Raw genomic sequence first — 16547 nt, forward strand, 5'->3', positions numbered from 1 at the left:
CAGGGTGAAGCCGTGTCCGCAGGGAAGGGGGGACACGAGGGCTGTGACATGGCCCTGTTCCAGGGAAGGGGGACAGCGGGGTCAGGATGTGGCCTTGTCCCCACGGAAAAGGGGACACCGGGGTCAGGATGAGGCCATGTCCTGGGATATGGGGACACCTGGGTCGGGATGTGATCTTGTCCCCGGGGAAAAGTGGACAACAAGGTTGGGATGAGGCCGTGTCCTGGGATATGGGCACAGCGGGGTCAGGATGTGGCCTTGTCCCAATGGAAAAGGGGACATTGAGGTCGGGATTTGACTTTGTCCCCAGGGAAAAGGGGACACCAGAGTTGGGATGAGGCTATGTCCTGGGATTTGGGGACACCTGGGTCAGGATGAGGCCATGTCCCCAGGGAAAAGGGGACAGCGGGGTCGGGGTGAGGCCGTGTCCTGGGATACAGGGACAGCGGGGTCAGGATGTGGCCTTGTCCCAATGGAAAAGGGGACACTGGGGTTGGGATTTGGCTTTGTCCCCATGGAAAAGGGAACACTGGGGTTGGGATGTGGCCATGTCCCCAGGGAAAGGGAGACACCAGGGTCGGGATGTGGCCGTGTCCTGGGATATAGGGACAGCGGGGACAGGATGTGGCCCCATGTCCTGGGATATGGGGACACCGGGGTTGGGATGAGGCCGTGTCCTGGGATATGGGCACAGCGGGGTCAGGATGTGGCCTTGTCCCAATGGAAAAAGGGACACTGGGGTTGGGATGTGGCTTTGTCCCCATGGAAAAGGGGACACCAGGGTTGGGATGAGGCTGTGTCCTGGGATATGGGGACAGTGGGGTCGGGATGAGGCCGTGTCCCCATGGAAAAGGGGACACTGGGGTTGGGATGAGGCTGTGCCCCCAGGGAAAAGGGGACACTGGGGTTGGGATGAGGCTGTGTCCCCAGGGAAAAGGGGACAGCGGGGTCGGGATGAGGCCGTGTCCTGGGATATAGGGACAGCGGGGACAGGATGTGGCCTTGTCCCAATGGAAAAGGGGACGCTGAGGTCGGGATTTGGCTTTGTCCCCAGGGAAAAGGGGACACCAGGGTCGGGATGTGGCCGTGTCCCCATGGGAAACGCGACACTGGAGTCGGGATGAGGCCACCTCCCACGGACCCTGGGACCTGGACAGGGCCGTGTCCTGGGATATGGGGACACAGGGACAGGATGTGGCCCCATGTCCTGGGATATGGGGACAGTGGGGTCAGGATGTGGCCTTGTCCCAATGGAAAAGGGGACACTGAGGTTGGGATTTGGCTTTGTCCCCATGGAAAAGGGAGCACTGGGGTTGGGATGTGGCCATGTCCCCAGGGAAAGGGGGACACCAGGGTCGGGATGAGGCCGTGTCCTTGGATATAGGGACAGCGGGGACAGGATGTGGCCCCATGTCCTGGGATATGGGGACACCTGGGTCAGGATGAGGCCGTGTCCCCATGGAAAAGGGGACACTGGGGTTGGGATGAGGCCGTGTCCCCAGGGAAGGGGGGACACCAGGGTCAGGATGGGGCCGTGTCCTGGGATATAGGGACAGCGGGGACAGGATGTGGCCTTGTCCCAATGGAAAAGGGGACGCTGAGGTCGGGATTTGGCTTTGTCCCCAGGGAAAAGGGGACACCAGGGTTGGGATGAGGCCGTGTCCTGGGATATGGGGACACCTGGGTCAGGATGAGGCCTTGTCCCCAGGGAAAAGGGGACACTGGGGTTGGGATGAGGCTGTGTCCCCAGGGAAAAGGGGACAGCGGGGTCGGGATGAGGCCGTGTCCCCAGGGAAGGGGGGACACCAGGGTCAGGATGGGGCCGTGTCCTGGGATATAGGGACAGCGGGGACAGGATGTGGCCTTGTCCCAATGGAAAAGGGGACGCTGAGGTCGGGATTTGGCTTTGTCCCCAGGGAAAAGGGGACACCAGGGTTGGGATGTGGCCGTGTCCCCATGGGAAACGCGACACTGGAGTCGGGATGAGGCCACCTCCCACGGACCCTGGGACCTGGACAGGGCCGTGTCCTGGGATATGGGGACACAGGGACAGGATGTGGCCCCATGTCCTGGGATATGGGGACAGTGGGGTCAGGATGTGGCCTTGTCCCAATGGAAAAGGGGACACTGAGGTTGGGATTTGGCTTTGTCCCCATGGAAAAGGGAGCACTGGGGTTGGGATGTGGCCATGTCCCCAGGGAAAGGGGGACACCAGGGTCGGGATGAGGCCGTGTCCTCGGATATAGGGACAGCGGGGACAGGATGTGGCCCCATGTCCTGGGATATGGGGACACCTGGGTCAGGATGAGGCCGTGTCCCCATGGAAAAGGGGACACTGGGGTTGGGATGAGGCCATGTCCCCAGGGAAGGGGGGACACCAGGGTCAGGATGGGGCCGTGTCCTGGGATATAGGGACAGCGGGGACAGGATGTGGCCTTGTCCCAATGGAAAAGGGGACACTGAGGTTGGGATTTGGCTTTGTCCCCAGGGAAAAGGGGACACCGGGGTTGGGATGTGGCCGTGTCCCCATGGGAAACGGGACACTGGAGTCGGGATGAGGCCACCTCCCACGGACCCTGGGACCTGGACAGGGCCGTGTCCTGGGATATGGGGACACAGGGACAGGATGTGGCCCCATGTCCTGGGATATGGGGACAGTGGGGTCAGGATGAGGCGTGTGCCACGTTCACGGGTGGGGAACGCCGCCCCTGTGCGTGTAACACACGTGTGCCCCCCCCACCCCCCCCACCCCTCGGGCAGCCGCGAGGGGGCGCCCACGCGCCCACTCCCGGCACGCGGCCCCCACGCGGGTGGGTCGCGCGGGTCGCTGGCGGGGCGGAGCCTCCACGGAGCCAACCAATAGCAGCAGGCGTCGCGGCGAGGAGAGGAGGGGCTAGCGGCCCGAGGCGGCTTTTCCGCGCTATTGGCGCAAGTAGGATCAGCCCGCCCCCTAGCTGACCAATGAGAGTGCAGAGCGGTAGCGGTCACGCCTCCTCGCGAGCTGACAGCCTCGCTGACCAATCAGCGCTCGGCCTTGTGGGTTCCATTGAGCGAGAACCCCGCCGCGCCGCGATTGACACCTGCGCCCGCCAACGAGCGCGAGGGAGGCGGTGCGCGACAGCCAATGCGAACCGCGGATCACGCGGGGAGGCTGGACCAATGGCGGTGAGGCGCGGGGTGGGGCCGCCGACCAATGAGAGCGGGGAAGGCGGAGCGGCGCGGCCAATGGGGCGGGGAGGCGGGGCCGGCGCGCCGCCGTTACCGTCTCGCGCAGGAGGAGGCGGCGGCCGGCGGCGGCGCCGCCATCATGAGTTACTCAGGTGAGGGGCGGCGGCGCAAGATGGCGGCGGGAGCGGCCCCGCGGGGGAGCTGGGGACGCGGCCGGCATCTGCCGTGGCCCCCGCTGGGCCTCGGGGAGCGGAGGGAGACCGGAGCCTGTGGGCGCTGCGGCCGGGCGGGCCCCTGAGGGGTGATGGGCGCTGCCGCCGCCGCCGCCGGGCCTCGTCCCGGCCCGGTGTCAGCGGCTCGGGCGGCGGCTCGGACTCCGGCCCAGCGCCTCAGAGCCGCGCTGTGGCCTCGGCCCCTCCGGCTCCCACCCCCGGTGCTCCCCGGGCACACCCCCCCGCCAAGGCCGGGGGAGCTTCCAGCCCCGGTGCGGGTGGCGGGGGGGAAGGGAGCGAGGCAGACTCTATTTCTGACAGAAAATAGATTTCTTTTAAGCAGAACCGTGATGGAGCTTAATTAGGACCCATCTGATTTCTGTCTGGCGGTGGCAGCTGACAGGAATTCCTCATCCTCGCTCAGGTTACGGCTGTAACGCTCCTCCTCGCCTCATTTAGTGGCGATTTTGCCTTTTTCTCCTTTTAATCTTGATAGTTTTAGTCCTTTGCTGGCTCCTGGAGCAGCATCTCAGCTCACCTGTGGAGTACGGTGGGTGTAGGAAGCGATTTGCCGCTATATTTACTGCTGACTGTTTTGGCTGGAAGTGGCTCAGGCTGTAACTGGGGGGGGAGAAAAGAAAATTAATAAATTCGCCATCTTCTGCGAAGAGGAGTTTCTAATTAAGGGGGAAATCACAACAGGACCCAACAAGGTAACATCGCTTTCCCTTAGTGTGCATATAGATTGATATGAAGGGGAGCGGTGCGCATACGTACTCTGGCTAACGAAGCTGTAATTACTTTGAAAATTAACGTTGGGGTAACGCTTTCTCGACTGGGGAGCGTGGGGTGTCGGTGTCCCGGCTGTGGCTCCTCGGCACCGCGTCTTTCCATCCCGGTATCTCCATCTTCCGGCAGGTTTCCTGCAAGGGCAAAGTGCAGCGATGCCGTCGAGATCCGTTTCGCCCCAAAGGGCGTCTGAATGTCAGTCCAGGGAGGCTGCAGGTTGGCGGACGACGGGATTAAAACTTCCCCGATGTGTCCCGGTCCCCTCTTTTTAGGTGTTAATTGGAGCGGGGTTCATTCCGTGCGAGATCCCTCTCGCTTTCCCAGATGTTTCGCCTCTGCTCCCAAAATACTCAGTTGTGGAAATCGTTACCAGGAGCTCAGCTTGAAATTAAAACCCATGGTTTTTTTTGTGTAAGATGAGCAAAGGTGGTTGCTCTGGCGGGGATGTCTCCTTGCCGGGGCGACATTAGGTCTGATTTCTTCGACGTTTGGTGCAAGAATCGTGGATTGTTGTGGGCGTTGCTCCGTTTTGATGCTGGGTAACGAGAATCTCTTTGGCCGCGAGTGCCACGATAACGACAAACTCGTCTCTAATTGCTTTTTGCTCTTTTCTAGGTTACGGAGACTGGAACTCTGGGACGAACAGAGGCAAGTACAGTCAAAACTGGAGTAATTTTTTGGCAAAGTGGTTTATTCCCTTCCACTTCAGATCCGTTTCCTAAGCCTGAAGGAGACGTGCCGAGGTCGATGACGGACAAGCGCTGTCCCCCCTGCAGCACAGACCCCGTGTAGCCTCTTACTGTCCCACCCGTGCGACGATTTTCTCCTTTTATTTTAAAAATCCACGTGGAAGCCAACAGAGAACTTTAGTGCTGTAACTGGTTGCACAGGAAAACTGATCTAGGCAGAATATTTGGGTTTTGGCGTTGTTCCCCCCCCAAAAAAACCCCCTTCTGCTACTTGGAAAACCCGCATGAAGTCGGGGCAGGTGATGATGTAAATTGAGGCGTTGGGTGACAGCAGAAATACAAACTTTGTCTCCAGCACCCAAATAAAAGGTCGGGGGGAAGAAAAACCTCAGTTTTAAGCCTCAGCAGGCTTTTAATTCGCTTTGTGCGTTATTCCTACGTTGTTTTTTTTTCTGTTTATAACAGTTTGGGCTTCTTTAGCAAGAGGAGAAGCCTCTCTGTTGCTTTCTGATGTAAAATGCGTGGGAAACGCTAGCCTGAAAGTGGTTTTGCTTTCAGTGCTCGGCTGTGCTGTCTTTGAAGAGGACAGGTACGCGCTATAGTGACATTCCTTCAGATTTAAGGGGTTATAAAGCAGCACGTATAGGTCCCGGCGAAGGGATGTCCTAGCTGCATTCGTCTGGCTACCGATAACTTCGTATCAAACTAAAAATCAGCTTAAAATGGTTCTTTGATATCTCTGTGTTAACCCAAAACAGGGTTTTAGGGAGGCTTTGCCTTGGCCGTGTTTATTCCTCCCCGGAGCGGGTTAGGCGGAGGAAGCTATAGCCTGTGGCTGTGCTTTGCGGCGCTTACACGAGCAAATTCATCCCTTAAACCTTTGTGAGCTTAACGATTCCAAGTTTATAGGTGACTTAAATAGAAATTTTGAACTTTTTTTTAATTTATTTCAACTCCCTGCAGCGATTGCTTGGGGCATCTTAATTCAAATTAAAATATTAGCGAAGCCGGATAACTGGAAATAACCCCAGCTCTTTTATTTTTGTCGTTCCAGGTTACGAGGGATACAGTTACGGCTATGGATATGGCCAGGATAACTCGGGGAATTATGGATATGGCATGGCCACGTCGAACTCCTGGGAAATGGCCAATTCAGACGTTGACATGAACCCCGACGGTTCGGGCGGCGGCAACACCGACGCCGTCATCGCGAAGATGAACCAGCGCTTGGACATGGTGTCGCACATGGACGCGGACGCGATGCAAGGAGGACACTACGGATCTGGCGGAGACCGGTGAGTGCAGGGCAGGAGGTGAGGAGATGCGGTAACGATCTGCTGCTCATTAAGAGTCGTCGTTGCCCGGTTGTTCCTCGCTGGTCTCGTTTTCACCTTTTTTCAACGTTGTGACTCAAGTGAGCGTCCAGAGCTGGCTCAGCCGTCCTCCTCTTACCTGCTGCAACTGTAAAATAGGATTTTACGCTAAGTTTTGATCCATGTCTTGCAAAAAAAATCCAAATTAGGGACTTACAGTGCAGCATTTTCAGCAGTGGCTGAAATTTGGGGTTCTTCAGTAAAATAATAATTATAAGGAATGTTCTCAGGAGCTTGCTTATGGACTTCCAGAGCAGTGCTAAGGAAAACAAGGCACTATTTCATACTTAATCTGAGTTTAAATTACTAAAATAGAATGACTCCTGCTGCTGCAGTCAGGTTTTTGTAGCCAGTGTCGCAGTAGATGCTCAGCTCTACAACACAACTAACTCCTCGCTGATCTTAATTAATATTTCAGTACTAATAAATAGGATTCTTTCCCCAAAGATTTCCTATTTATTAACACGCGCTGTGAGTTTTGAGCCAGGACTTGGTATTTCTGCAGGGGGACTACTTACTCTGGGTTTTTAATGCCTTAAAGAAGTAGAAGTACGTTGCATAAAGCAAAAGTCAGGAGTAAATATTAATAAATGCGATGTGACTGTTTTCTGCTCCACTCCTACACTTCTAAAACAGTAAAGCTCCTATGAAATGATACATCTGAATCGCGTACAAAATGATACGTCCGTACTATTATATCAAATCGATTTGTTTTGGTCGCTTGCTCGGTTTAACCGTGCTGGAAAGGGTTTGCCGAATCGTTCCCTGGCTTCTTGTCCCTTCAGACATCGTTTTGGGCTTCTCCGCTTTGATCTCGTGCGCCGGTGGTCGGCTGCTCGCAGCCTGGGGCGTGTTTCCACCGATTTGGTGCTGCCGTCCCAGTTGGGAATGGGATAGGCTTCGTTAAAAAGCTAAAAATTTCCTGCTCTGTGCAGGAAATAACGAGAGACGCGGTAAGGGGAAGATAAATCACTTGGAAAACGTCGGCTCCGTGCGATAACGGAGCGGAAGAGGAGCTGCTCGCCCTCCACCTGCTCCGGCTTACGCGTAACCGGACACTGGCAGCTCCTCCATCGGTGCCTGACCTGATTTTGTAGCCCCAACATCTCTCCTTGTATCAGCGGGGTGACTTTCTTCCGACCTTGGAGCCGGGATAACATCTTTTCCCCCCCCGCTGATTCCTATCTCCGTGCTCTCGAGGCCTCGCTGTACAGCGCAGCGGCGAGGGGGTCGCGCTTTGACGAGGCTCGTTAGTTCAGCGTCATGATCTTTTCTTGAGCACCGGGTTTCCTCCTCGCCTGCCTTGTCAGTCAAAGTGCTGCCGGCAAGCACGCGAAGCCTTAAATTCCAGTACGAAGCGTGTGCCGCAGTTTTAGTATTGCGGAATATGAAGTTAAAAATCCTCCGTGGCCTCATTTCCAGGAGGAAAGAATGGATTTAAATTAGTCGGGGCGTATGTTGGCTTTCCAGGTGGGAAAACAGTTTGTTCATGGATGGCTTGCATATGGGGAGTGAGGAAGGATGGGTGTGGAATAGGTCTTTGCTTGTGCCAAGGTGCTCCTTGAGTAGCTGAGGAGTAAATCTCCCTGTTCCTGGAAGTATTTCTGGATAAGGTGGAACTTGCTGTGAGGTCGAGAAGCTCTTGGTTCGCTTCGGCCGCTCCTAAAGCTCATTTTGAAGCAGATGTTTGGGAGAGGGGACAAAGTGATAACCGTCGGCCTCAGCTGGTGAAGGAACCTTTGCTCAATGAGGCTTTTATTTTTATTCTTTTAAAACATTTTGGTAATTCTGAAAGAAATGGATGTTTCGAGGGGCTCCCTGGCATGGGGGTTTTCCCGTCTCTAAAGGTCTCCGATTCCTCCGCCACTGGAACTGAAACCTTGAAGCTGTCACCAGCTCTTGCTGGTCCATGTCCTGTCCCACCATGCAGTGAAATACATCCAGTGTTGAGTGAAAGGTCTGGTGGTTGAAAAAAAATAAACCTAAAAATCTGTTTTGAAGGGTTTTGTTTGCTTAACCTCCACCGCCGTTTCTCAGTGGTGTCTCGCCGATGCGTCTCTTGCAGGTACGACTCGTACGAATCCTACGACTCGAGGTCTTCGATGAACGACCGCGACATGTACCGATCCGGCTACGATTACAACGAGTCCGAACATGACAACGATAACGCCTACGAAGGTCACTACGACAACTTTTACGGGAACCGTCGGGATCAATACCAGAACAGAGCACGGGATAACTTCGGTCAACGGGGGCAGAATTGGGGTAGAGATGGACGCAATAACAGACCCATGGCGTCTTCCTATCCCGGGCGCATGGGCGGACAGTGGAACGAGCCTCCGCAATCAATGGGATCGCGAGGTCTCGGTCCCCATGGCTCCTCCAGGCTTCCTTCCCTCTTCTCCCACAACATTATCCCAGAACTCAGCATGTTCCAGGGAATGCGAGGTTTCTCGGGAAATATGCGTTACGGAGGAGGAATGATGAAACAACGAATGAGGAGAAACTGGAAAATGTGGGACTCGGATTTTAAAGTAAGTACTTGTGCCATATCCTCCCACCTGCTTGGCTCGGATAGAGACTTATTTCCCAACAGGCTCACGTGTCCTGCCGGGAAGGGCTCCGAAATACGCTCTGGGAAGCGGTAACATGTAATTCTGCGTATTACTGGCTTTGTAGCATGTTTTTTCCTAAGCAGACAGAGGAGGCTGAGCTCAGTTGCAGAGCAGTATTGATACAGGAGATGTTTTAATCCTAAAAACTTTGTTTTCTGAAGGTAGGAGAATATTGCAGCCCATCACGGCTTAATCCCCTGTATTACGGGATAGAGGTGTGGTGGATTATGTCCCTCCTGATCAACTCTGCCTGTCAGAAATTTAATGCAGGAAGCTTAACTTGATAAAAACGAGTAAAATAAGAGATTGCTGGCTGTGGAAGGCACCTGCTCGTATTGCTGGGATTAACCTTTCTCTTCTCTCGCAGCCTCAGAAAAAGAAAATCAAAAAAGATCCCACCGCGAAGAAGCGGAAGCAAACAAACAGCTCCGATGAACCCGACAGCAAGGCGGCGAAGACAGACGGCTCCGATAACTCCGACTCCGACAACGGTAAGAGCGGAGCGGTTTTGTGGCATGCTCGGGAACGGTGTAAAGCCGCCGCTCTCTTTATTTTCGGCAGAGCTGTCGTGCTTTGCCGTGTGTTTAGTGTGGTGGCAAATCTGTTGGTGTCCATCTGGATGACTTCTCTTTATTCTGACTGCGGTGTTTCTTCCAGAGGAGGGAACGGAAGGAGAATCGGGAGAAAAAGAGGAGAAAGAGGGCTCCAGAGGCGTAAGTAACTTTGAAAACTACTTTATCGTGATGAAAAGCTGTAGTTCTGGTTGGAGGTGGTGAGGGCAGATTCCTGGACTCCCGCCTTATTCCCAAAGCGAGTCAGGGACAGAGGCTTGGAGAAGTTTGGGACGAGAGGATGGAAGTAAAATGCTCCGTTGAGGGAAGTGTGGACATTACGGGGGCTTCCCAGCTCCACCCACCGGCCGGAGTATCACTGTGAGACGCTTTACGGTGTCAAAACGCGGTAAAATACCCGTGCGCAAAGAGCTCGAAGTAAGGAAAACCCCAAATTCAATTGCCTGCGACATGGAGAATCCTGAAGTGTGGGATTACATTGCCTCGCTCTAGACAGGGACTGAAGGCACCCCTCCGCCGGCACCCTTCAGCTCGGTGGGGGGAGATCTCTCGGCTACAAGACCTGCGGGTGTTGTAGAAGCATCTCCTGCCAAGCGAGCGGCTGCCGCACCGGAATTCCCTGCGCTAGGGCAGCGTGGAGCGGCCAGATCCGGTGGATATGTCGCTTCTCCATGCGGTGCTTTGAGTGCCTGGGGAGGGTTTGGGAGGCAGCGGGCTGGTGAAGGTTTCAAACCAGCCTCCGGACGTTCGCTTTCTCTAGGTGGTTTTAACTTCCTGACGTTGCATTTTTAGGAGGGGGAAGACGAAGAAGGAAAAGATTCGGAGAAAGGTGAGTTGATGTGTGCGACGGCTCGTTTGCGCTCCACGTGGAGCATAACCCCCCTCCAGTCGAGGGCTCCGACGTGGCCAGAAGAGATATTTCCAGAGAAATCCGATGGGTTTATCCAGGCTCCTTGGGTTCTTAGAGTCCGTTTGCTCCGTTTGCCTTGTGGCTTCGCTGTCCCTTCTGGTCCGTTGCGTCTTGGTGACCTGAGCTAAACCTCTGCACCTTCTCGATGAAGGGCGATTCGGCTTCTGCTCCTGTCCCCGAGTCCCCTGGGGACGCTGCTCTGGTGCCGTGATAGATATCGGAGGTGGGGTTCCTACGAGCGAGAGCGGGTGAGGCTCTGGTGGGATTGCAGCGCCCTAGCTGGCGGAGAGAAACGGGGGGGCCCTTTCCAGGGCCACGATTGACTCGTTCTTCAGGATGAGACCCGTCAGATCTCCGATGACGGGGGGACAGGGGACTAGCTCAGCTGTAATGTCCGCATTTAGTCAGATGAATCCCATCCTTTGTGTCTGCTCAGGGATAAGGAAATGCTGTAAAAGCCCTGCTAGGGAGGAGCTGGATCCCTTGGTCAAGGTAGGTTGGTGAAGCTGCTAGCCTGGGGCTTAGGGAACCAGATTTAATTTCCCGCTGTGCCGTAGACTTGACTTTGGGTAAGTCGTTCAGGCTGTGAAACGGGATGGAGCTTCCCGGTTTGGAGAGACGGGACCGGTCGGAGAAGCACCACCATACCCGAAGGGAGCTTAGAGAAGCAGGAGGGCTGGAAAGAAACCTCTTGGCAAGATGCGTGTGTGGGGGGGTCCTTGCTGCCCGTCCCACTGCTGGGCAGTGGAAATTTGATCCAGGGATGCGTCCGCACGTATGCCGGGGCGGGCGGACAGAGAAGCGGCTTTCCTCTCCCAAAAATAAGTGGTGTAAATTGATCCCCTTTACCCAAGCTTTATCGCATTGCTAGGGTTCGCTTCGAGGCTGAACAAATCAGAGTGGGTGGTACTTAAAATAATCAAACCTGTAACTAATTAATACTTAAAACCTCGTAAAACCAGTAGTAGCAAACAGTAATTAAAATAAAGGGCTGGGAAACCGCGTTAGAGTCTTTCTGCCGTGGTTGTCCCCTCTGCCCCGCACCCACTAAACCTGTCCCAGCGCAAGTTTGGGTTGTTTGGTTTGGGTTTTTTTGGAAAAACTTAATTTGAGGTGGATGGCACTGTCGTATAAACCAGAGGTTTATCTGTAGTTGGCCGGTGGGAGCAGCTTCTCGACTCTACGGTATCTATACGTTGTGTGGGCTGGTCGGGCTGACGACTAAACTTGTCCAGGGAAATTCTCTTTAATCAGGTGGTGTCCTCAAGTAGTGCCCTGAAATACAACCTGCTTTAAACACTTAGGTGCTTTAACAATTCAAGAAGAGATCAGTCAAATCAAACGCAAATTGCAGGCGGGCAAGAAAACTCAAGAGAGGCAAAAGAAGAGGCATCGGGATCGCATGGTAGAAAGGTAACGTCTCCTATTTTATTTTATTAGTGATGTTGCTTCCTTCTCCAGGACTGTAGTACTCGCAGCTGGGGTCCGTCCTTTTGTTCCCAGTCGTCCCAGTGTTTTTGTCTGTTCCTTGTAGAAGCTGCTTTGCTCTCCTGCCAGTCGTCTTGCCATCCATGCTTAAAAGATAAATAAAAGCGGGCAAACCTCTGGGAAACATCCCGTAAATGCTTAAAGGGTTGGAGACTTCCATGAGTTTATCTGCTACCCCTTGTGTAGCCCAAGGGAGTAGATCCGGTGCCATGTAGAGCTGGAACGGATTGGTTTGACTATCGCTTCCCTTCGCCTCTAACTCTCTCAACAGGATCCAGTTTGTTTGTTCGTTATGCAAATATCGGACCTTCTACGATGACGAGATGAACAGTCACCTCGAGAGTAAATTCCATAAGGAACACTTCAAGTTTGTTGGAACCAAGTTGCCTCAACAAACAGCTGACTTTCTCCAGGTGAGCCTCTGGTTACGTTTCTGTCCCCTAGGTTTCAGAATTTTGGGTTGTTTTATTATTATTATACTTCTTATTATTTTAGAGATGGTGTAAAGCTCCTAAACTGCCCCTCTAAGTAACTGTGTTGGAAACTGTTAGAGAAAACGGAGTAAAGTTGGGCTAAAGCATCAGAGATGCTACTCCAGCTCTGCCTCGGCTGCCCTCTTCTTTTGAACAGGTCGCTTCAGCTCTGGCTGGACTGGTAGGACATAAAATACTTGCCCACCACAGATTTTGGTGGCCGGAGTGGGTGATTTAAGTGCTGAAAGGCAGTGCTACCCGCAGGACAATGCGTGGTGGGATGTGTAGGACCTTTAGGATGAGCACGCTAGAGAGATGCACCTAAAAGTGGCAGGGGGCGAAAAAAAGATTAATGTGAAATATCTTGCCGCGCAGGAATACGTTGCTAATAAAACTAGGAAAACTGAAGAGCGTCGTAAAGCGATTGAAGACATTAACGCAGTTATTCAGCAGATCTATAGGGACCAAGATCTTACGCAAGGTAAGATTTACTACCCGTGCGCGTGCAAGAGTTCCTTGGTCCGTGTATCGGCTGTCTCGTCAACTCTATAAATAGTAAAATAGTAAAAAATAGTAAAAAGGGGAGGGGGGAACCTGCTGGTGTTGCTGAAGAGTAAAACCTACTGTACGTTCAAGTGCACCGTCAGCCCCTTCAGGTTATTACCCGGCGTTGTGGACGCCAGACAAATGATTAGCTGACTGAAGAGAGATTTTTGCAAAGCCGCAGTGCTGACGCAGCTGCGGCTCGCGTCGCTCGGCGTTGCGGCGTGCGGCCGGGCTTAGATCTGGGCTGCCGGCGTTCGGTGAGCCTGGCTCTATATAACACACGGTCCGCTTGGCTCCTCTACTACTCCCCGGGCAGACTCTTGATGCTGGTGGAAGGGTTAAAAGTGAGTTTATGGGGGTTTTGATGCCGGTGGAAGGGTTAAAAGTGAGTTTATGGGGGTTAAAAATGAGTTTATAGGGGTTTTGATGCCAGTGGAAGGGTTAAAAATGAATTTATGGGGGTTAAAAATGAGTTTATAATGCAGACCGGAGTAAAATCCGGAAGAGAGCACAGATCCCCAGATTATTTTCCGGTTAATACTGTTCTTATCTTCCTTTTCAGATGTCGGCATGGAGCATTTTATTAAAAAGGTGGAGGCGGCTCACTGCGCTGCCTGTGACCTCTTCATCCCAATGCAGTACGGCATCATCCAGAAACACTTGAAGTCGCTCGACCACAACCACAACCGCCGGGTGAGTTGGCAGCCGGGCGCCTTGGGGGGGGTCTCGTGGGCTTCAGCTGCAGTAACAGGAGCACGAATTCGGATGATTTGAGTTCGTGTGGTTCTGGAAACCAGGGAGAACTCTTCTTTGTCGTCTTCAGTGCTTCTCTCCACAGTCTGAAGTCAAAATTGATTGTTCTTATGTCCCCAGAAACTTCTCTCCACAGTCTGCAGGGAATTTTGATGTTCTTGTGTCCCCAGAAACTTCCCCTTTGCAAAAGCTGGCAAGCAAGATGTTAGCGGGATTAAAGCACCTTCAGCAAAGCCTTGTGCAAATCTGAAAATGAGATTTCATGTCTCTTGCCCTGTTTCTTGCAAAATAAACAGCTTTGTCACTTCCCCACTTCCACGCACGCGTAGGATGATGTTGTTAGAAGCTTTACTATACCCGCGAGCAGTGATCCGAGGTGAGGGCTGTCAGACGACAGCTCTTTCTAGGCATGAAACACATCTATCAGCACGCGACTGTAAACCTTAACGCGTTACTGTGGCGACGTTGAGCAGGCTGCGTTACCATCTGCAGCGTTCGGCTGTTCAGCCTTTGCTCCCCACGCTTCAGCGGAATCAGAATGCGCCGACTTTCAATTTGAGTCCCCGGAGATTGAAAGATGAAACGATCCCACTGGTGGAAGTGGGTGAAAAGACCCACGTGGCTTTTCCTTGTCTGCCTGATACTCACCTTTCCGAAGCAGGGAAAGCAGGAACGTGCGGAAAATTGACAATTTCTTAAATATTGCCGTGTTGTTGCCTACCCAAATACCGAAGTGATGCCAAATACCTTTTGCTGCTGAGCTGTGATTAATTACTGGCCTTGCAAGTTAATTCGGGACAAAATCTAAGTGCTTTTCTTTTCTTGTTTTTTTTTCCTCCTGTACAGGCCATGATGGAGCAGTCCAAGAAATCATCGCTAGTAGTTGCGAGGAGTATTCTCAACAACAAACTCATCAGTAAGAAACTGGAGCGGTACCTGAAGGTAGGTATTTGCGGAGCGGCTTGGCGCGGAGTCAAGCTGGTAGCAGTGCTTCCATACTGTAGGAATTTTGCAGTGGCTGCCGTTGACTTGCTGAGCGTGCTTATTAGCTGAGCTTTGAGGTGATTTTTGGGGTGTTTTGAGAACATACCGGATTCCTGGTTGCTGATTATCGAGGCTTTACAGTGCAGATGACTTCATCAGTCATCTCCTGCCCCACGTATTACACCAAACCCTGAGCGAACAGGATGAGCAAGGCTTTCCGGCTTAAATTTAGGCCGGAGACCCCACCGTTGCACTGTCGCTGCTGATATTAGCGTTGATTTGAATTCTCGAGGTGGCGTCTGCTTTCGGGAGCTGCTCACTTGACTGCTTTCAGTGCAACTGTAATGCTGAATTTCTTGGGAGGGTTTGCTGGCGTGTAGCCGGCGTGAATTCCTTGAATCAGCTTGAGGTAAACTCGTAGCAGACAAATGTTTTTCTTCTCTTTTCAGGGTGAGAATCCTTTCACGGATGACCCAGAAGAAAAAGAGGAGCATGAGGAAGGAGAAGGGGGAGTCAGTGGAAATGTAGAGGAAGGAACGGCGGAAGGAGCAGATGAAAACAAGGATGAGGAGGAAAATCCAGAAGAAGAAGAAAATCCAGAAGAAGAAGAAAATCCAGAGGAGGAAAATCCAGAAGAAGAAAATCCAGAGGAGGAAAATCTGGAAGAGGACAGCAAGGATCCTGAAGAGAACCCAGAAGGAGCTGAAAATGAGGGGGAGCGAGAAGAAACAGGGACAGAGACAGAAACGGAGGCACGGCCACAAGCACAAACAGAGGTGGAGCCGGACGCAGAGAACGCGGAGGAGCAGACTTCCCTGCCTGCAGAGGAATCGCTCCCTGAGGAAGAAGAGCAACAGCCAGTAGAAGGCGTGGAGGTAGAAGATGAGGAGGAAGAAAGCGAGGAAGCCGCTGCAGCACAAGAGGATGAGGATGCGGAGTAAACTCTGGAGGGAAGCTGATGTGTAAAAGACCTGACGTATTTTGGGTTTTTTTTTTTTTTAAAAAAAACAACCAACCATAACTGTATCTGTGAATTTCATAGCACATCTTTTGAGTTCTCGTTCTACTAAACTCACTTAGGCAGTGGAAGCCTTTACCTGTAAAGTGATTTTTTTATTTTATTTTGTTTTAATTTTTGGAAAATAGAGGAAATTTTTTTTTACCAAATCTTTTTAGTAGCTAGGTTTTGTGCGGTCTCTGTTTTTTAGATAGCTTTGTACTAGGAGAATTTCCTTTTTTGAGCATGTGTGCAAACCAGTGCTACTCTTTACGATCTGGCAAACGAAACCTCTTCTCTTCCCCTTGAATTGAAACTTTTCTATATTTAACAAAGATGTGGTTTGTCCCCTTAGCCTGTCTGTCTGGAAACATCAGAAATTCAGTTCCGGGGTTTTAATTTTCTGCATTGTACGCCATTAAGGTTCTGCATAACTTCCATGTGACTGTAATATTCCCCCAATGTTTTATTCTTCCTTTTAACGCAGAGCGAAACTAAGTGGTGTCAACATTGTATTGTTTGTAAAATGCTTTCATTTTAAAGGTGAATGTTTTGGTGGGTGGAGATATAAAAGGACTATCCTGATATTATCTGTGACTCTGCCTTAATTTCTGGTGCCCTGGTAAAGCTTGTGAGAGGTTGGAGGCTTAGAACCGGTCTACAAACCCTGTGTCTCCACGCTCTGGTTCGTTATTTGGGTTTGGCTCAGCTTTCCTCTCTTCAGCGCTGCAGATGGAGCCGACTTACTCGCCTGCGGTCGCGGTGAACGCTTGGTCAAAGCTGTCATTGGTCAGTCATCACCTGGAGTATGGATCCTCCTTCCTGAAATGAGGGAGAAATAAGGAAATCAGTTTCAGGGACATGGCAGAGGTTATTCCTGCTACGGAGAGAGGCGGCTGGGAGCTTTCCTGCCGGATGGGTTGATGGATAAGGATGTGCTTAGCCTTGAATTGCCGGCGTGACACTACACCAAGGTGG

General features: G+C 52.4%; 1 protein-coding gene across 1 annotated transcript; it reads left to right on the forward strand.

Moving 5' to 3' along the window:
- Positions 1-3287: 3287 nt before the first annotated feature.
- AKAP8L (A-kinase anchoring protein 8 like) lies at positions 3288-16153 on the forward strand. The gene is made up of 13 exons (XM_059833074.1): positions 3288-3320; positions 4785-4817; positions 5913-6153; positions 8297-8765; positions 9214-9337; positions 9504-9559; positions 10211-10247; positions 11633-11741; positions 12088-12229; positions 12665-12770; positions 13398-13528; positions 14435-14530; positions 15022-16153. The coding sequence occupies exons 1-13, from the start codon at positions 3308-3310 to the stop codon at positions 15511-15513; spliced, it is 2049 nt and encodes a 682-aa protein (XP_059689057.1). The 5' UTR covers positions 3288-3307; the 3' UTR covers positions 15514-16153.
- Positions 16154-16547: the final 394 nt, after the last annotated feature.

The sequence above is a fragment of the Gavia stellata genome, chromosome 38 (assembly GCF_030936135.1).
Source record: "Gavia stellata isolate bGavSte3 chromosome 38, bGavSte3.hap2, whole genome shotgun sequence".
Classification (NCBI taxonomy): Eukaryota; Metazoa; Chordata; class Aves; order Gaviiformes; family Gaviidae; genus Gavia; species Gavia stellata.

Bases quoted from the DNA above. Each gene is read 5' to 3' on its own strand.
- AKAP8L (XM_059833074.1), top strand. The intron at 9,338-9,503 runs GTAAGAGCGGAG...TGTTTCTTCCAG, and splicing joins TAACTCCGACTCCGACAACG to AGGAGGGAACGGAAGGAGAA. The intron at 14,531-15,021 runs GTAGGTATTTGC...TTCTCTTTTCAG, and splicing joins AACTGGAGCGGTACCTGAAG to GGTGAGAATCCTTTCACGGA.